The sequence below is a fragment of the Xenopus laevis genome, chromosome 3S (genome assembly GCF_017654675.1).
Source record: "Xenopus laevis strain J_2021 chromosome 3S, Xenopus_laevis_v10.1, whole genome shotgun sequence".
In the NCBI taxonomy this organism is placed as follows: domain Eukaryota; kingdom Metazoa; phylum Chordata; class Amphibia; order Anura; family Pipidae; genus Xenopus; species Xenopus laevis.
Window position 1 is genome coordinate 95040588 of NC_054376.1, and position 21867 is coordinate 95062454.

Consider the following 21867-nt stretch of genomic DNA (forward strand, 5'->3'; position numbering starts at 1 on the left):
GTACGGGTATGAGATACGTTATCTGGAAACCTTTTATCCAGAAAACTCAGAATTATGGAGAGGCTATCTTCCATAGAATCCATTTTATCTAAATCATCCAAATTTTTCTCTATAATAATAAAACAGTACCTTGTACTTGATCCCAACTAAGATATAATTAATCCTTTTTGGAAGCAAAACCAATCTATTGGATTTATTTAATTACCTGATTTTCTAGTAGACAAAGTATGACGTTATCAAATTACTGAAAAATCTGGAAACCCCAGGTCCCATACCTGTATAACACTGCTATAGAAATGTCTTACATTTCAGCATTTCCTTACTTTGAGGCAGGTTCCTTAACCAATGCCAGTAAGCAGACATTTACCTCATTTACATACAGGAAAATCCCAAAAATCCAAAAGGGGTTCAGAAGTCTTGTTTTACATAGTTTAAGCAGGTACTGTAAACACTTACTTATCAGACATGATCTAGCAGTTAAAACATTGCCATTCTTTATAGACTCAATGGTGATCTTGTAAGAAAGATTCTCCTCTAGGTGCAATAGTGATCTGTGTGAATTGTAAATTTGTTGATTCCCTGATGCTTTAGGCATGTTCTATTAAAAAAAATGATTAAGTCAAAATGTTGTTTTCAGAAAATATTTCTGTTACAATAGAAGTAAAGAAGAAATCATTTTTGGTTACATTTTTTTCATGAAACTTCATACTCACCTGATTAAAAAAGCTTTTGATGCACTTTATATTATTAGCTGGGAAACTATGAGAGCAACACATTCTGCAAAGGACATGGAACTACTGTAGGTCTATTTAGTGTTTGCTCTGAATTCCCAGTTGGGCCCAAAGAAGTCAATGACTCAGTCCCATTTTCTAGGTAGCTGGCTTTGTCTGTCTTGAACAGCAAGGTTTAGTCAAATTACTGTTTAGACTGACAGAAGTGGGTACGTGTCCCTGGCTGCATTGTTTTAAATATTAATACCTGCTACTACTAATCTTAGTATTGCATATTTAATTCAAGATATCATGTTTATATAAATTACATTTAAAAATAACTTTACAATAACAACAAATTTGCAATTACAATTTCTTTCATTAAACAAAATATTTTGGGTGTACATCCCCTTTAAAGCCTTCAATCCAATGAATGGGTATTATCAAGTATAGACTATAAAAGCAAAGAACTTATATACATATAATATATACATGTATGTACAAACTATAGGATAAAAACATAAATTTGCAGGTTTGCTGAAAACAATTCTACTTTTATCACTCAGCAACTGATAACACATTTTAATTTACAGCCTTTTAAAGAAATATGTTACTTTATACAGACTGTGAATAAATAATAAATAAGAAGCTGAAGAAATCGCTTACAAAGAAGATATTCAGTTGCTCTTACTTCAGCATAACATATAATAATCTCTGTTAACCCACTTGTGATACATGCCAGCTTTATTTTTTAATTTTTTTTTTTGTGCTCTCTCCCACATTTCCTGTGACTTGGAAAACTACATATTTGTAAACTTACATATGTAAATTCTGATAGATTCAGAATAGCTGTCTTTTTACTCCAAACTACAACATTGCAAAGCTTTGCTAACATTAGAATTCTGAAAACCTTTTAAAGAATCCTTAAGATGGCCATAGGCGCAAAGATTTTTAAGATTTTTGGATCATGTGTGGAGTGTCCCGACATTTTTCTTACCATGGCAATTGGTTGTTCAGGCAATCAGACAGGTTAAAAGATTTATATCGGCTACCGAAAAGATTTCTGCATGTATTGCCCATCTTGCCTATATCAATGGGCGAGTCGCTACTATTTGTTGTACAATTGCTGTATGTCAATTAATGGCCAGAACATTGTCTGCTATTTTTCCAACTTATTTTAATCTGAATGGTTAATGGTAGTGTAACGGTCACTCACCCTGGTGGTCTAGTGGGTCGGTGGGGACGCCCGCCACGCTGCTCGTCTTCTGTGTCAGTGCCGGTTCCTTAGGGCACGCGTGGCATGCATCTCCTTTTTTTATAGGCGCATTGACGCTGGCGTGATGATATCAGCGTGCAATGGCATGAAATTCAAACACTATTTAAAGGAGAAGGAAAGCTACGGAGGCATTTTATTGCCAATAGATTAGCTGCAATAGTGCAAGCTAGAATGCTATATTTATTCTGTAGAATATTTTACAATACCTGAGTAAAAAGCTCTAGAAACTCTCTGTTTGTTTAGAATAGGAGCTGCAGTATTAATGTGGTGTGACATCACTTCCTGCCTGAGTCTCTCCCTGCTCTGGGCTCAGATTACAGTAGAGTAGGGAGGGGTGGGGGGGAGAGGAGCAAACTGAGCATGCTCTTGCCCAGGGCAATGAAGTTTAAGCTGAAGGCAGGAAGTCTGATACAGAAGCCCATGTGTACATAATAGAAGGAAAGAAATGCAGTGTTTCTTTTGACAGGGGACTCAGAGCAACATTACTTTGGGGATTTACTGGTATATTTAGATGGACCTTTCTGATAAGGCTTACTTAGTTTTAACCTTTCCTTCTCCTTTAAAGGGACTTTGGCACTTAGATCATTGCCCGGTTCATCCTTGTGAGTTCCTGGTGCTTTTTCCTGTATTATCTTGATAACTGATTCCTGTTTTGACCCTTGCCTGATTGACTATTCTGACTTCTGTGATCCTGACCCGAATATTCTACACTATGTAACCTGACCCGTGCCTGTTTGGACAAACTCTTGATTGATCTCCTGGCTTTGACCCTTGCCTGTCTGACTCCGCTTGAATTCTGTCTAAATCCTTGTACTGTGACCTTCTGCCCAAAGACTTTACTCAACGATCGTGCCCCTCTGCTCGTCCAGAACCCTTGCTTGGCTCCTCTCTTAATAAGACCTGGCAGCATCCTATTAGCCAAGGGCTCCTCCCGAGGTGAAAGGCGGCTGTTAAAGGCGGAAGCAAGAGCTGAAACCAGGGAGCCTAGCATTGGTTCTGGATTCTGGGTGCCGATTCGTGACAGGTAGACTGAAACAAATGCACGAAGAATAGAATCTGCATGTCTATGGCCAGCTTCAGGTACAAATATTAAAAGAAATAGAAAAAGGGTCTCTTTAACAGTTCGATTCACAACATGCATATGATTACCAAAGTTGCATTAAGATATCCTAAGATTTAAAAATTTAATACAACTTTTTATAATTGATATTTTAGCCACTGCAAACAAAATATACTTTGTTAGTTTTATGTGCAATTATTTCCTCTAAATTAAAGTAATAATAAATAAACACTCGCCAATAAAATAATGCACACTACAATCTGTTCTTTACAAATTGATGCAGGCCACTGTAGACATGTGGTTAGTCCTTTGAGTAAAGTGCTGCCTGTGATAGGCAAAGGTCTCGCCTATAGGTGTGGGTCAGAGTCAAGTTGATTTTTTTAAGCATTAAGCTTATTATGACAAATGCAAATATTTATTCAATTTCCATGATATCTATATACTGAAAGATAATATTTGTTATAAGATGTGGTAGTTTCAAACTATTAATCAGAAAAGGCAAGTAGAAGTGCAGAAGCATGTTGGGACTCAAGTACCCTAATGAATTGTGTCAGTATTCTGCATTGTGTCCACTTGCACCTGTGGGGTTGTTCAGGAATGACCCATATTATGTTCTGTTTGCTGAAGAGAATTCATTTAATCATACATACTGTAAATTATTCTCTGTGGATTCTCTCCCCTTTGATTTAAAGTCTTTCAGGGCCAATTTTAGCTTGGAAGCTTGAAGAGGTATTCCCTGTATATAACAAAATTGCTGCCATCTATTATTTTGCATCAATATATCCATATAAGAAAAGTATTGTTAATTATACTTCCTGTGATAGCAATCATATTGGCTATGACTCATTATGCTTCAGTTCTGTAATACAGGTGCACATGAAGTAGCAAGACAGCCTGCAGGCCTTTATCACATAAAGGGCACATAAACCTTCCACAGCAGAGTTCTTCATACATATTTTGCTAGACTACAACTCCTAGCAGTTTCAGAACATCATCAAGAGTTTAAGTATGATATCATCTGTAATCCAGAAGCCAACATTAAAGCAAAACTGCATAACAAACTTTTCCGAATTTCTTTAGGGTAAGCAGCCCAACTGATGCAATAAACCCCTCCAGTAAGTATACTGTTTGGTCTATTTGTATATGACTCTCTCCTTGGTGTGATTTGACATGACTGACTGGAGGGTTAAGGGTGCAAACTAGTCAGTTTTTGAGAAGGTTTACATCTCTTTTCAGGAATCCCCTATTTCTAAGAAATAAGGATTAGTATTACTTAATTCAATGATCTGTGCACATTTTGATAGATGAACCCCTTAATGTTACACATTGGATTTACCTCATACAAATTATTGTAACAAACGGCTATCATTTGGCTACTTACTTGTTTAAAAGTAGCATTCTTCTTCTTATAGATCACAGAATAAAAATCAGGAGTTTGATCTTCAGGAAATGCATTCCATTCAATAACAACTGCTCTGGTGCCTGCAATTGTTTGATCACACTCTAAAGTATGACCACCCTGCAACAAAGACAATTGTGCTTATTGACAAATCAGAAATATAGTCTTTAACTACTTTCAAAAGGAAAATAATACATATTTCATTCATGAATTTAGCTGCCCAGAATAACTCTTATTCAGTTTTATAACTAGACATCTATATTATTTGCAAATGAAATCATTAAACTATTACTATTTTATTGAGTTTAAAAATTGAATGAAACAAACCTACACAAATACACAAAAATAGCACAAAAGCAAATGTAAATGCATACTATAATTTTCTGTGACATATTAATTGGAGTTTTTTTTGTTAGCAAATGGTAGCTATATGCTTCACAAACAACGCTCCAAAAACGTAATCAAAAAGGTCCAAAAGAAATATCTGCATCTGTTCCTGAAATTTAGCAGCATCCTTTAACCACACTCTGTGGAGCCCAAGTAATTACACCGAGTGTGGGTGGAGTCTATTGTTTATTTTATGTACAGCTGTTATATAGACTTGTGGAGCTAAATTACAGATTCTGTTTTCCTGACTACTTTAGTCTCATGTCTTACAAAGCATTTTTCAGCCATCAGGGAAACTGCATATACCACTCCACGTCTCTTGCCAGTTACCAGCTGCCTTTAAAGGAGAATTCAACCCTTAAGTTAAAAAATTCATACCCTACAAAGACCCCCCTCACCTCCACCCCCCAGCCTAAGTGTTACCCCAGGCAAATGCCCCTAACGTTTGACTCATCCCTCGGTGCAGATTCAGGCATTGGAGTTCACAGTTCCATCTTCTTCTCTTCGGAAATCTTCAGAATGAGACCGGCGTGGAGGTGCATGTGCAGTTGGAGCAGTTTTCTGTTGCGCAATAACTGCCCATGCGCTGAAACTCACAAAAATTGCAGAAGCGCCGGTCTCATTTCGAAGATTACTGAAGCGGCTGAAGATGGTTCCCGGGAGGGAGGAGGGAGGGGGTTCTATGGAGGGTAGGGTTTTTTTAACTTAAGGGTTGAATTCTAATTTTTCAGTGAAGCAAAACGGGACAGATTCACTCGTCATTAATAGGGAGTTGAAAAGACAGAAGAACAAATAACTGTTCCCATATGTTCTGAGTAATACAGTGTCTATTGCAAAGATAAGCAATAGGTATTTCATGGCCTTTGGATAATTTCATTTTGAAACAATTTTGTGGCTCGTATGTGGCATAAAGCACCGTACTAATACAAAAAGCAACCAAATAAGTGGTCAATCAATGTTTAAGAATATATCCTATATTGAGGTCAAGACAGAAATCTGTAGCAATATATCTATTAAAACAAAAGTAATGATGAGGTAAGTCAGATTTGCTGAAATTCTTGTAAAGCAATGTTCTTACCTGAACAATAGTCTGGAACAAAAGCAAAAGAAAGTATTTGTCCATGGATGCCAAGAATTGCCCTTTCAAATTCTAATTCCTAAAGCTTTAAAGCAACAAAGACACTAAAGCAGATGTAATCACTTCACAAGAAACAAAATAAGCATACACATATAACAGAATTTATTATGTAGTGCTTTACTTACATTATCTACATATAGTCAATGTTACCAGCAGAATGAAATTTAAGGTCTCGTAAAAGCATTTAAATTGTTAAAGGTTGTCAATAATAATCAGGCTAAGGGCCAACAGACCTTTTTAGTAGCCGGCATAGAAATGCCCAAGGAGAAAAACCATTGAATTGGCCTGTGAGCTAACACACAAGGTGGATGTTGGCACGGAAATGCTAAAGTATGCATTTTCTCACCAAAATCCACTTTGTGTGCCACTGCATGCACTTGGAAGGAACTTTTCACCACTGGTTTTGATACGCTCATGTGCCATTAGTCTAAGCTCCAACAAAGAAATTACATTTGTTTCTCAAATTTATAGTAGCACCGGACATCTAAAAAAAAAACCATATGCCTACCCTTCTTAGGTGTAAATACAGTGGCAGACAAAACTGCAATAAACTATATACTACAGTACAGTATAAAGTATAAATTATTTTCAAAGAAATTTAAATTCCTTTTAAAATACAGGCAGCATAACAGGCAATATCTGTTGGTCAGGTATGAGACATGAGGAGCATTACATATAGTTACTTGCCTTTGGCAATATGCAACACCTACAGTTACTGCAGGATAGGCCTCCTCCTGTGTGAGTGTGAACTAAGTGGGAATTTCACTGACACTGACAAAAGGATAAACTGCAAACCTGCAAGGCACCACAGAAGTTACGCAACAGAAAACGTGAAAACACATTAGTCTGTAGTGTAGTACCATCCTGGGGTTACAACCAGGTAGGGGTGCAACCAAGCATAAAAGCTAATAACGGTGATATTTGTGAAAATTATTACTGCCTTCCTAGAAACCCACACTGGAGGCCAGTAATGATACAATATAAGGTGAATTCCTGTTTGCCATCCTAGATATTTTTTTTTTTTGAAATATAGCAGAAATACTGATAATACAGTTTTCTAACATTTAAAGATAAATATAAGCAAGGCGGATTAAATTAGAGAAAGTCACAAGTGGTTCCTAACACACACTCATTTTGTATTGTATCCGATAAGCACATAGTAGTAAAACAGATACAGTATGTTAATTCAGTGCCCATAATACTAATGTACTCCTGTGGATGCTTTAGGGATATTTACAATGTGCCCCTTATAACTATCACCTGTCACTGTACTAGTTGCACTATGGCACTGAATGTTCTTATTTAAATTTAAATTTTAGTCATATATTGCTATCTTATACACAGCTCTAAACATTAAACAACAACAGTACTCCACACCCCACAAACACAACAACTTCCCATTGGAAGTTAAGCTTCTAGTCAACATATCATTTCTATCCAAAAAATAGTCACATTGATAAAAAGCTTAAAAAAAAAAGCCTTGATTCAAAGCAGGTTACATTTACATCTCCATTAACCTCCATCTCCATTAATCTATATGGGCCCATGACTAATTGCCCCTAGGCACAAAATGTATAAGGTTAATGTAGCTTTAAATAAAGGCTTTTTAAACACCTTGCCTCCCTCCTCCCAGCACCTGTTCTTGACTCAAGATGGACTTGAATCAAGAACAGGGTCAGACTGGTGGGTGCAGGGCCCATCTAGGCTGCCACCCCAGGGGTCACCCCTCTGTGCCCCCACACAACCCCTACAGGGCCCTCTGCCACCTGCCTTCCCAGAGCATGCATAATTTAAACTTACCTCCAGCGCATCGAGGGAGGGAGATCAGCGGCCTGTGGGAGCTCCAGTGGGAATCGGGTCTGGGCTGGGGCCCACTGCTTCCAGCTAGATTCGATTAAGCTTAGAAAGTGTGTATATGAAGAGATAATGAGTGAACTGTTGGGATGTGGATCATAAGAAGAGCATAATGAGTGGGTTTTATGAGATGAGTTAAGAGATATAGGTTGAGTTGTGAACTTCTTTGAACAACAAGGTCAGTAATTTTATTTGTTTCCCTGAATGGTAGTGGCAGCCAGTACATAAATTGGTCTGAGCGGCATGGCAGAGAAAGAGCATTAATTATTATTATTATTATTATGCAATTGTAATTTATATACACATTTTTACGTATTTACAAATGCCACTTACTGTAGAAACCATTAAACCTAAAAACAGGGTAAAAAAAAGAACAAATAGTAGCCACCTACATACAGAAAAACAAACAAGGATTTTTACATTTGTCCTAAGGTGTGCACTAGTGTAGGGTCCTCTGTGGGCACAAAGGAAACACACACCCCAAGTAACTGCTAGCTATGCCACTGTCTAGAGGGAAATAAATATAAACAGATTTAAGCTAACTTCTGTCACTTTACAGCCCTTTAACAAATAGATGATATAGAGAAATGAGAGTAGCATTATTCAGGCAAAGAGAGCATGTTTCCCTCCCCCTGTAAAGAAAATCTAGTTTTAAAGCAGTGAGGTAGTAACTACTTTTTAGACCATGTGAGTCCACAGGCTGTTGCAAGGAAAGCACAATGTTGCATGCTGGAAACCTGAGCTTGTGTGCACAGCCAATCGGAGGCTCTCACTTTTGCTCACCCATTTGCCTCCAATCAGAAGGTTTCAAGTTGTGCCAAATGCAGTAACCAGAAAATGTGAGCCTACCTGAAAACTCACTGCAAACTCACAGCGTTGTGTCACCCCTTTCACGTCTTGTCCTCACACTAGCAGCCTGACACTGGGTGCCTGGACTTCCCCTGCCCGCCTGTGGATTATTAGTGCCTCCCTTGTGTTTGTCTTGATTTAACTCATCCAACTAGCTAAGCACTGCTTAATAATTTCAGCCCCCTCCCCGTTAGTGCTTGTTTATCCACCAACCTATTAAGGTCATTCTTGAGGAGAGGTTTCCATGGTGACTAGCAGACAGTCCCCTCTTCTCACACACTGCCAGGACAGGGAGGGAGTGGGAGTCCTAATACACTTGTGATGAATGGGGAGTTAACCCAAACAAATCAGAATTACACATAATTAAAAGCTAATTAGAGTGACATCACCAAACACCAGAATAAGAAAAAAAATAAATGTGCCTTCAGTGACAATGGGGAAAGTGTAGTTGTGTGATAGCACATAAGAAATATGCTTGGTAGAGTTGAACCAAAAGTTCATTTTTACTAATGGACCTGAAAATAAACAAAGAAGATACCTTGAATTTGATAATATTTGTATGATTGGATACATGTACCAAAACTCTGCTGAGTAAATGCATGGTGACTACTGAAATGTGCACATACTGTAGCTTATTTCATAACATTCATTTTGCCGTGATAATTTCTACTAAATCATTTCACCCATTCCAGACAACAGACGCTGTGTTCCTATTTGCAATAGTTTTCGGTATACTGCAGGGTGACATAATGTGACAACAGCATAATCACTAGGCTTGCCCATTGTGTTCCATAATAGGGTTCCCCTATGAAACATTCCTGGTGATTCCTTCTGTATATTTGCTTTATTTTGGTTTTTTTTTTTTAGTTTTTCAGGTTAACAGAATTTAACCAATGCACATTCCCTTTCAACTTTGCTTTGCTAATATGGACAAGAGGCTTGGATATATACAAAAAACCTGTGGGTAATCCTAAATTTGCATCTTAAACCAGTGGTGCCCTAAAGGTTGGTTTTAAACTAGAAATCAGTATATCATTTTTCTATGGGTTTTTTTTTTGAAAAATCAGTGTAGAGCGATGTCATGAAGTTACGCTTTCAGTTGCAATGTAATATCTTTATATCTAACACATTAATGGTTGCTATGGGTTACTGCACTTGAGCAAAGGGCCTTTCATAACATATGGAGCTATCTTGAGAGTGGATCATGCATGTAGAAAGGCTGAAGCCTTACAAAATAGAAAGAAATACCATAAAGTAATCATGGCACAATGGTTTGTCACTAAAAATCAGTGACATACTGGATAAAAGATTGTATACTTTCACACAAAGTTGAGTATAGTTGAGTATGCGTTTCTCTCAGATTTGTCACTTATTTGTCAACTTATACACTGTTTCCAAAGTAAACATCAGTAAATTGGGATGCTTTTATCATTTTAGCTCCTTCCCAAAAATTCAACTACAATCATCTATGTCTTACAATGTTCAGTAGTCTTCCAAGTAATCAATCCTTCACACCTAAATATCTACTGGTCTGAGAAATCAAACCCTGTAGAAGGATATGATGAATGTTTATATTTCTTTTTTAACATTCCTAAAAATTTTGTTATCTAACATAATGGGTGTTATTTATCAAAATCCAAAAATTTCTGATAATTTTCGGTAAAATAGTCTGACCAAATATGCACTGATTTTTACCCTTATTTATCAATCCTTTTTCCCAAAAATTTCCTGTGTGGGAAAAAACTCAATAAAATCATGATAAAATTCGAACCGTATGAATTTTTCGGATTTTGCCTGAAAAACACAAAATCTTAGAATTGTTGCACGAAACTGGCACAGATAAGGATATCTTCAGGACTTCTCTTATTGACTTCTACATGAACTCAGAGTTTTTGCCATTCGGACTTTGATAAAAAAATCCCGAATGAGTATACTGCATCAAACCTCAAAATGATGGATATTACGCTGGGTGGTGCTGGATGGAGCAACACTGCCATCAAAGTTATATGTCTCTTTCAACATTAGATTTCATTATTTGGGATGATAGACATCTCCTTTAATGTCACATTATAATAGCAGTAGAAATAGCATGTAGTTATTTAACATATAAACAAACATTTTAAAAAATTGCCTTTATTTGGAAAAAAAAAATCATGATGGAAAAACTCAACACAGAATATTCCCTAAGATTATTGTCTTGACTGGTAGACAAATACTAACATCTAATAACATGGTCATGAACTTTTAAATATTTTCACCAAACAAATACAAAATAATTCAAAGTGCTTTACAGAAAGACACGTTTAACATTATTTCAAACAATCTATTAGTCCACAGTACTTTTAAGTATATTTTTTTCTCTCGCAATAACTTTAGCCAGCATAGCGGTATACACAACAATTTTTGGTAAAACAGTTCACCATTAAGGTTTATTTCAATGTTCTCCTTTTTTTTTGTTGTGTTATTTCAATACATACACAGCTTCAATTGAAATCAGTTACTCACGGATCCACTTTATATTTGACATTTTATTTACATATTATGTACACTTAAATTGATTATTATGACTGAAGGCATGTTAAAAGAAGGAGGTTACCTGGGATCATGTTGGAAAGTTAAAAAAAAACGAAATTCAAGTATAATATTGAATGGGAGAGGCTGAAAATAATTTTTGCACTGTGAAATATCCTCTACCATGTTGGGATATGACTGTGTAATGTTTTTTCCATTATAGACAGAAATAAACATATAGGCCGATTTATTAAAATTTTAGTATATTAAACAGATTCCTGTCAGGAAAATTGGCTTGACATTTGGGAATGCAGTCTTATATTTTAAAAGTTGTGAAGGTTAGGGGGATCCCTGCAGGGTTTACACCATAAATGCAGGCCACTCCAAAGTGAAAGGAAAAACAGTCCATTTATTTTGAAATCAAAAGGCAGCAATCAATGGCAACAGAAAAATAGCTTCACTTAGCAACAAAAAGTCCAAAAATAAAACAAATTGTCTGCTTCAGCAGTTCTAGCGTTCAGTACCCCAAAAGACTAAACAGGCTTGGCCCCGGTCAATTCAGAAGCTCCCACATGTAACTCCTACCTCTTCACACAGCTGCTGTTCACTGCCTTAAAACACCCCTTGGTTGTCATGCCCACCTCTGGCTGGTTAACCCTCTGGTGTTTCTTAAAGGGGTCACTAAAACCTAAAGAATTGGGATATATTTTGGCCATCCAAAATATATCCCCTCTGGCTTGTACAATGTTTTTGGAGTTTTGTTGCAGTGTTTTCAGTAATGAATTTGCCTCTAGTAATGGTGTGTGTTAATAAATACAATATGATATATTGCATGAAATGTATATAGATTATCTGGGTTCACTGGGGAACACTGGCAATATCCAATCAGCAAGTAGTATTGATTTTTTTAATGTTTTTGAGTGACTGCTATGGGTTAATTTACTAGGGCAAATTTGCACATTTTTTTTAGAAAATGAATAACTTTTCCTGTGAGTGTAGCATTTAATTTTTTTAAAAAAAATTTAATTGGCGTATGAAACTCAGCTCACTTATTTTCAAAACAATTACCTTCAATTAATGGGTCAATATATACTTACATTTTGTAATTTGTTGAAATTTTTGACACAACTAGTCATAATATAATGTATTTTGTAAATTGTTTTGCAGTGCTTGGATGATCTGTTGACCTACATCCATGAAATATGAAATTCAGTTCCATTGGCATGAACAATCCAGGGGCTCTTGTATGACATATATCACTTCCGTACCATTTCCTGAGCAGTATAGTGGCACAGTCAGATTCTGTACTCCATTTTCCCGGCAACACTTACAGAATCTTATATGGCTATCAAGGTTGACATTGAAAATTGTAGCTGATGGACACTTCCCAACACAGGAAGCAACAGTTACCTGTTTAGTGAGTAAAAAAAAAAGGAGTACACAGAAATATACAAAAAACATAAAACATTGATGATTCTTGCTATGTTTATAAAATTCTTCACACTTTTATAGAATAGGGTAATATGTAATGAAAGGCAAAAAGTACACAGATGGGAGCAGAATAGTAGAAAGTATCAAAGCAAATTATATTTTCTATGCCTTATGCCTAATTGGATACTGACTTTTTAATGTAAAAAAATAAAGTAATTACTGAAGTTTACTGGTGTCCGCATTGGTTACCTTAGAGTACACCGAATTCCTACTAAAACAAATGCTGAAACCCTCCAGTTATTTAATCTAATAACAAGCATGTAGTTATCTATGCAAAAGGGTTATTTAAATCTGGTATATTAATTTTTTTAATAAAAAAATTTGCAGTGTAAGTAAAAGATCATACAGTAAACATATGTTTTGGCTGATACATAGCACCATTATTTTTGCAAAGTATAAGAACTATATGGCTCATAAGATAGTTGTTTTGCATAGTTAATAGAAATACTTTAGAATAAAATCTAGGCTATCATCTTACAAATGAATCTGATACATTGACTTTGTTTGGTGGAACAACATGCCTTTGTAAATGTGCATAGTCAGTATTGCTCAATGTTTAGGTAACAAAACGCTGATTTTGTGGAAAAATCGAATCTCTGAACTATAACATTGGTAAGGCCCAGCAAACTGAAAGATCAAATGTCATGTTTGGGATGTCCCTGATGCGCTGACCAATCATTTTCTACAAAGTAACTTAATTAGCAGGCTGTCAATCTAGCACTTTCATGAATTCCTTAGAAATTATGTACATACCGGGCTTTCGCTAAAACAGTCACTTTTCCTTATTGTGGTTCTAATTACCACCTTCTGACAATTTTTTTCTTTCTTGGAATCTAAACAAAAGTAGACAATGATCAATATGCGGACAATCTATCTTCTTCTTTCTATATTGCAATTGTAATACAAAATATATTCCTTTCTCAGACCGCAACAAAAACCATAAATGTACAATTTGTTTGAAAATCACATAACCAGGATCTTTAGAACTGTAAATTAATATAATATAGATTTTTTAAGCCTGTAAATATGCCTGTGGTATGTTTGTATGTTTTGCTGGATATATTTATCCAAGCAATGGTTTTAATGTCTAATTTATTACTAAAAGGGCAGGTTAATAGTCAATAAATCTTTCATTGGGATTAGTCAAACCATATGGTCCCCATTAAATACTGTATTGCTTCCATAACAGAAGCTTTATATAAAGCACATGTTTATATTATTCTGAGAGGGAGCTTGAAATCATTCCTCCACTTGGTAGATATTACTGCAAACATTGGATATTTAAGGATTTAAAAAGAAAAAAAATAGTGCCACTTGATAAGGCTTTCATCTCAACAATTTATCAATGTCTTCAATACTCAAATGGGAACAGAGCAAAAGCAAATACAGAAAATCTTGCACCTGTTACGTTATTGGCTTTACAAAGTAATTTAGTGTTTGATATTGATGGACTCAAAACACGTGCTTTGCAGAAATGTAAGAAAAAATAAACAGTTTACGTGAACCTACACATATAAAATATGACCTCTGACACATCTACTTATCCTTCCTGCACTTACCTGAAATGTTTTCCTGGTCAGGAGAATATGCATGAAGCACTAAGTAACACAATGCTGCAGCACAACAATTGCACCATTTATTTTAAGAGAAGTCCTGTATATAATATATTTATGCTTTAATAAAATCGTAAGTTACAAGAAAAAGAAAAGAATCTTATTAAACACACTTATGCTGGGATGTATGAAGCAGCATTGCAAATTTCAGATGTCAACTTATCTTGCTTCAGTTGTATTTGGTTTGTATTGTAATTTTTTTCATAGCTCTTTATTTCAATTTTACTTTAAGGCTATAAGCCTATACCTTTGTTTAAATGATGTATTTTTGCATTCAGTGCATCCCCATCCCCCTTTATCCTTGCCAGACACAAAAAAGAGAAAAAAAATTTCTAGTTCCCAAATTCAGCATGTGAATGCCTTTAAATAAATTCTGTCTTTGTAAATACTCCTTTAAATGACCCCTCTATGTTTTAGAAATAAAACAAAGCATGGTTGAACTGCGTTTCAAATAATAGGTGGTATTGTAAATTATCATGTGCATGAATAAAAAAACCTAAACCTAAAGGGTTCCCCTACTATAGATATGTAAGGTGAAGAAGCACACCAATTCACACGGGCTTAAGCCTTCATCTTGTTTATTGCAGGCATTGTGGCACAAGCTTTCAGGGACCAACCCCTTTCTCAGGTGCAAATACCTGCACCTGAGGAAGGGGTTGGTCCCCGAAAGCTTGCGCCACATAGCTTGGATACTATTGGACTTGAAGTCAGTCTGTGAATTGAATCAACCCTACATGCAAGTAAGTGGCAAGCAGCAGTGAATTTTCATTTCTTGCTCCCCTACTATAGGTGCCACAGCAGAGCATAGAGGTTATTCATGCAACTTTAGGGCCACCTGTAGGGCATAAGTGTTAAGAGAAAAAGCCTGTTGGGTTTCCATGGTTAGATAAATTGGTGCAATATTGAAACTAACAAAATGAGGGTAATTATTTTTAACTTTTTTCTACATTGAATAAGCACTTCTAAAACTTAGAATATATTAACTTTACAGATCTGACAATTTTAATTTCCTATATGGATGCAATGTTTAACTGGAAGTGCAAATACATTTGACTTTATTAGTAATATACATTATAAAATAATACCAACGCATTTATTTATGGGTTAGGCAAAAAGACTGCTACACTCCAATTATATTTATACCACCCACAGTATTTCCAGCTGCTATACGCACACACTCAGTTTTCTGCACATACACATTGGAATATGACTAAATATTAAAGCAGTCAAGATAGCTGGAAATTTTATTGCCCAAAGCTGTTTTTTTGGCAAAATGGAAATAAAATAGGATGAGCTATCGCTACAACGACAACTCCCAAATACAGAACCTCAAGCATCTTCTAATTCATCCATTACAGCATTAGTACAGTACAGAAAAATGCATAAAATAATTATAGTACCTGGTTCACAATTAATTTTAGCAGTAGGAACTACGGGGGTAAATGTAAAGGGCAATACACCCATTCCAGAACCTGGCAGAATTATTAGAATATAAGATTTTTTTTTGTAAAAATAAACATTTTGACACAAATAACATGTTCATTAATTCTTACACTGCCAACTATGTATTTCTCACAAGTAAGCATACAAAACTATAATTCATTACTCAGCAGAATCAACAGAATAGTTTTAAAATGTATAGAAATATCAAACCAGGAATTCCTGACTTCTAGCTTCACAGGATTCACTGACATATATGTTCAGTGGTTGTAGAAATGAAGCAATGGCAAAGTAAGAATTAAATACATGGATGCACTCTGCATGCATTTGTTCAAGTGTTTCATCCTTTCTTGCCCATTTCACCCGTCACAGCAAGTGTTCTTATATAGATTGTGTTCCCATAGAGCACATGCTTTTAGTTCCCATTTTAATCAGCAGTTGAAATAACATGTTATAGATGCTTGTCTAGTCTCAGAAGCCACATCGATTTCTGAAGTATAACATTGGCTTTCATGCCACCACAGAGTATTGTGAAATTTACAGCAACACTTTCTTCTTGAAATACTTGAATACTTTGTGGCTTCTGTGTCATTATTATTGACAACTATAAATATAATTATATTATATATATATATTATAAAAGTCATAATTTTTATTATTCTAGGAAATGATTATATATCTATTTTTTTAACTGATATTGACTCTTTACAGTAATGGTTGCAAATGCCGCTTATGTAGTGCATTTTGAAAGGTTACTGTATAATCCACAGTACAGCTTGAAAATAAACTGTATCTGAATCTTGTACTTAGAGGTAGTGGCATTTGTGATGACCCATTTATCTTTATTAAAGAACTAAACAACAGAGAATAATACATTTATACTATAGAAATGCTGCTACAAATCTATATACTGTTTTAAAAGAAATTCTAAATTTTTGTTGAAAATAATTTGTCTATGAAACTCATTTTTTATAATAATGCTAATTCAAGACAGAATCAATTTAAACAAGTTCAGATGCAATGTATTTTCAGTGAGAAGTCTTATATTGTTAGAGGCACATTAATGCTAAAATGCAACTGTAATTTAGTGAAAAACCACTATAACATTCACATGGGTAACCCCATGCTTTAAAAATGTCTAAGTATAATTGACTATGTTGTTATGAGTTGAGTATTGGCAGGGCCAGTTCCCTTGCTCTTGTTATTCTAGTTCTTTCTGAAATACAGCAGAATATATTTTAAGGTTCTCTGGTGCTTAGTATCAATTGATTAAGCAGAGACAGCAGGTAGGTTTGGATGCACTAAAAATGACTTCCTGTAGTATGCTGAAAAATGGCTTGTGAATTTGTATATCTTAAGCTATAAGTCAATATCAAAAACATCCAGTCGTATATATGTGAGTGTTACAATGTGCTCTTCAGTGTTCAGTGTCATATTTTGATATTAATGTTCATTTTATCTTTTCAAAAACACTATACATACATAAAATATCTATGGTCTTCTCATTTTAAATAATTTTGTGTATAATTTCATATGCAGAACCTGTTCTGCTCATAGTTTTCTTAGTATTTTTTTTTTTATATTCTTTTGATAAAAAAAAATTCTAGTTATTCTCCAGAATGATAAGGTTAAATCATTCACCATGTAGTCAGCCAATAAAGTAAGACCTGTGAGTGCTAGATGTAAATAAAGATATAAAGATATAAATGTAGATATAAATGTAATGTGATTGGCAGGCCACTGCATGCTTCTTTCCTTCCTTATGTCCCAGCAAATAAGTTAAAACACAGCTCTCCAAGGTAAAGCAGAAACTAGCACATAATGCAGCATGTTTTCACTTACATATCTTGCAGCAGCCATCATTGTAGGTCTCTATAGTGCCCCCATTCTAAAAAAATAGAAAATAAAAAAGAATATCAAAAAATAATGTGTTCAACTTTCATTTTCTGGAAGTTTGCGAAACACATAAATGCAGATCAAGAATCACAAATAAAATCAGAAACTACAAATGGCTCCAGTACTTTTTGGATAAACAGTAAAGAATGTGCCAGTTGTCAAGGATGCAAAAAAAACTGATGTTTGGCCAATATACCATAATGGTGGTGGCTTTTAGGGACCCAATGCAATCCTTAGCCAATGGGATATTCCAGACTGTTGGATAAAAAAATTATTTATTGGTAACACTTTATAAGACTGGTTTACAAACCATAAGCAAGGAGCAAATTGCAAAAAAAATGCAAAGGTCCACCCTTCTGCCTTCATTATGGGGCAGAACAATTTGCAAGAGCAATGTATAATATATATGCACAGTAGTAAATGAGCCCTTACTTCCCTAGTTTAATCCTCCAACAAGGCACTTTATACTTCACTTCTAGTTATGATTTCTTTTTTTATGAGTGGCACTTTATAGATCATCCCAATTCATGCTACCTTTGTAGCATGTAACATTATATCCAAATATTATTTAGATTTTTACCAACTTAATAATAATTTATATAATAAAGTAAATCTGATTATTAGCGATGGGAGAATAAATTAGCCAGGCACGAATTCAAGTTGACTTTCCACATTTCGCCACCAGCGAATAAATTAGCAAAACTGTAGAAAAAATTCACAGTCGAAAAATCCACTGCGCATAAAATTGTCCCACGTCAAAATTATTCAGACACCCATTGACTTTAATGCATTTGGACAAAATAGGCGCGCGTATAAAAATGTACACGAGCGTCAAAATTGACATGTGTCAAAGTAATTTTGACGCTCCTTGACTTCAATGTATTTCGCAAATTTTTTGCTGTAGAGCGAATTTCACGGAAAATTCACGAATTTTACGGCGAATCAAAAATTGTATTTCCCACTTTTACTCTTTCAAAAGTTGCGTTTAGTGGGCTTATTTATTAAAAATATAATATTTCAGGTTTGTGGGTTTTTCCGACTTCAAATAAACTCCCATTTTTTTAAAAAATTAAATGTTTGCTTATTTATGTACAAAACTTGATTAAATACAATTGTGAAAAAACTCAAATACCTCGATTTTTTTGGAGTTTATAGGCTGAAAAACCTTGAAATTATTGCGTTTACAAACTCAACAATGACTACATGAACTCACCAGCTTTTAGATGCCGATCATTTTACATTTGAGTTTTTTTCTTGCTCCCACAACCACAACCCCCTTCTTTGCATTTTGTATTGTAGCAGAGATATTCTACCGGAAGTCTAGTAAGTTATGCTGTAGGCCAAGCTTCCATGTGGTTGTAGCACCCCCACACCAATCCCTTTAAATGGTGGCCCCATGCCTTTAAAAATAGGTGTTGGTTTGGGCAGTCTCTCTCTCTCTCTCTTAAAAGTCGCAGGCAGGGGAGGATTAATCTTATGGAACCAATGTTGTGGTCTAGGCAATCTCTCTCTTTTAAAAGCTAATGGCAGGGGAGGACTAAGCCCTCTGAGTGAAATCAATGCCCAGATCAGGTGACACTTATCCCAAGAAATGCTACAATGCAGGGAGGTGCCAGCCTTTGAATACTATGACTGGAGGTAAATAGTTAGGGACCACCATATGGGGTTTACCTTGACATGGTATGGTGGCTTACCAATATATATATATATATATAACTTTGTAACTAAAAACCCCTGTTTTTGTAAATACATGCACTTGCATAGTTATTGGATTATTTTTGAGACAGGGGACCAGGGAATGTGCATTGATCAATCCACCTTCTTTTTCACTAAATACCAGACATTCAAGTTTTAGAAAATATCATTTGAATTTGTGAGCTTTTTGTGGAAAAAAATTGGAATTGTGGCAGAAATCCCTTGATAAATCACCCCCAAGTTATCTTTCTAAAGTGGCACTTCATATTTGCTTCCAGTCATGTTAAATATCTAGGGTGGCACCTTATTTCTCAAATATGTTTGTGTTATGTTTGTAACATATATTCCATCTCAATTCGATTAATCAAAATATGCTCTATTACAGTACAATGTGCCTTAGTTAAAGGGATACTGTCATGGAAAAAAAATTTTTTTCAAAATGCATCAGTTAATAGTGCTACTCCAGCAGAATTCTGCACTGAAATCCATTTCATAAAAGAGCAAACAGATTTTTTTTATATTCAATTTTGAAATCTGACATGGGGCTAGACATTTTGTCAATTTCCCAGCTGCCCCATGTCATGTGACTTGTGCCTGCACTTCAGGAGAGAAATGCTTTCTGGCAGGCTGCTGTTTTTCCTTCTCAATGTAACTGAATGTGTCCCAGTGGGACATGGGTTTTTACTATTGAGTGTTGTTCTTAGATCTACCAGGCAGCTGTTATCTTGTGTTAGGGAGCTGTTATCTGGTTACCTTCCCATTGTTCTTTTGTTTGGCTGCTGGGGGGGGTAAAGGGAGGGGGTGATATCACTCCAACTTGCAGTACAGCAGTAAAGAGTGATTGAAGTTTATCAGAGCACAAGTCACATGACATGGGGCAGCTGGGAAATTGACAAAATGTCTAGCCCCATGTCAGATTTCAAAATTGAATATAAAAAAATCTGTTTGCTCTTATGAGAAATGGATTTCAGTGCAGAATTCTGCTGGAGTAGCACTATTAACTGATGCATTTTGAAAAAAATTTTTTTTCCCATGACAGTATCCCTTTAATATTCATTTTCCAAGTGCAGTATTTTTCATCCCACTTCTAATCCTGTTGTTTTATATCACTGTTCAGTAATATACAGTCATGTTGTCTCTCTCTCAATATTTGTTTGTGATTGCTGCTCATATATTAGCTCTAGCTATGTTTATCTTTGATAATGGCATTTTATATCCTAAACCTAATTATGTTATCGTTTATGAGTGCAGAATACCTTGGTCTTAGTTAGATGAATTACAAAAAGGATGACTAATAGAATGTAGATGTGTTAAATATATGTTACTGATCCACATCTTTCATTCTTACTAAATTCAATACAGCTTCAGTTACACCAAGTCAGAATTGTAAAGTACTGGTGGCACATGTTCTAGCATCTGATGTTAATACAGGTTTCAAATTTATAAAGGGCCTTCATCATTATTTAACTAAAAAGCCAAGTATATTCAACAAAGGGAAAGCAAGATAGCAGTAAGAGAATACTACCTCCCTCCATTTTTTTGCGATTTGAATTCTTCTATTGCAAAATTGTCACAGATTTCTGTGCTCCCCTTTTAAGCATAGATACTTGCAACTTGTCACTAAATGAGTTTGGCAACTCTCTGTTCAAGAGGAGTGAGAAGGGTAAAGCTGGCCATAGACGCAAAGATCTGATCGTACGAATCGAGGATTTGTACGATTTTCGAATCGTGTGTGGAGAGTCCCGACATTTTTCTTCCGGCGGAGATCGGTCGTTTGGTCGATCGGACAGGTTAGAAAATTTCTGTCGGCTGCCAATAATATCTCTGCGTGTATTGCCAATCGTACGATTTTCAGTGGGAGACTGTCACTAGCTTTGGTTGGACATATATATCGTACGATTGCTGTCAGGGGCAGAACATTGCTGATCTGTTCTTTAACTAATCTGACTGGTAAGACTTTGATCTGAATGGTTAGTGGCGGGTCAGGAGATGGGAAAGTCTGATCGTACGATGATTCGTACAATCGGATCTTTGCATCTTTGGCCAGCTTTAGGCACATATGTGCCCCCTCCTGCTGTACCAATAATACATTGAGACATGTGGCATTGTAAATACATACTATAACAGAACCGAAGAATTATAATATAATATCAGCCGGGGCATTAAAGTGTTTCCTTCTGCATCATTAGTTGCATAGACAATGTATTGAAACTTCTCGCTTTTCAAATAAAACAAGGACACACTGTAGTCTACTGTGTGGTACTGCTGTGGTTTTGAATATTTAGTTATGCTGAAGGTGCAATAAAACTATGAAAGGATTTTAAAGAGAAGAAATGATTTTGTTTAGACCACTGTTATACATTTAAAAGACATAAAAGGTTCATTAACAGTCACATGGCTTAATTAGAGGTCAGAAATTAAAATGCTATTAATTAAAGAATTTCTGTTTACTTGTGCTCTTCTATACTTACATCATGCACTAATATGCCTATAGCATCTGCTTTGCACAATAAAGAGCAAGCTGACATTGACACAAACTCTGTACGTG

General features: G+C 35.5%; 1 protein-coding gene across 1 annotated transcript in view; it reads right to left on the minus strand.

Annotated features, from left to right (window-relative positions):
• LOC108712382 (phosphatidylinositol phosphatase PTPRQ-like) overlaps positions 1-21867 on the minus strand; it is a 197893-nt gene that overhangs the window by 155884 nt on the left and 20142 nt on the right. The window contains exons 4-12 of the mRNA XM_041587767.1: positions 17821-17879; positions 17571-17616; positions 13429-13508; positions 12453-12594; positions 11770-11872; positions 7771-7869; positions 5064-5169; positions 4428-4565; positions 457-598 (exon numbers count right to left, since the gene is read on the minus strand). Coding sequence (XP_041443701.1) covers positions 457-598; positions 4428-4565; positions 5064-5169; positions 7771-7869; positions 11770-11872; positions 12453-12594; positions 13429-13508; positions 17571-17616; positions 17821-17879 — 915 coding nt within the window. The remainder of the gene's footprint in view (positions 1-456; positions 599-4427; positions 4566-5063; positions 5170-7770; positions 7870-11769; positions 11873-12452; positions 12595-13428; positions 13509-17570; positions 17617-17820; positions 17880-21867) is intronic.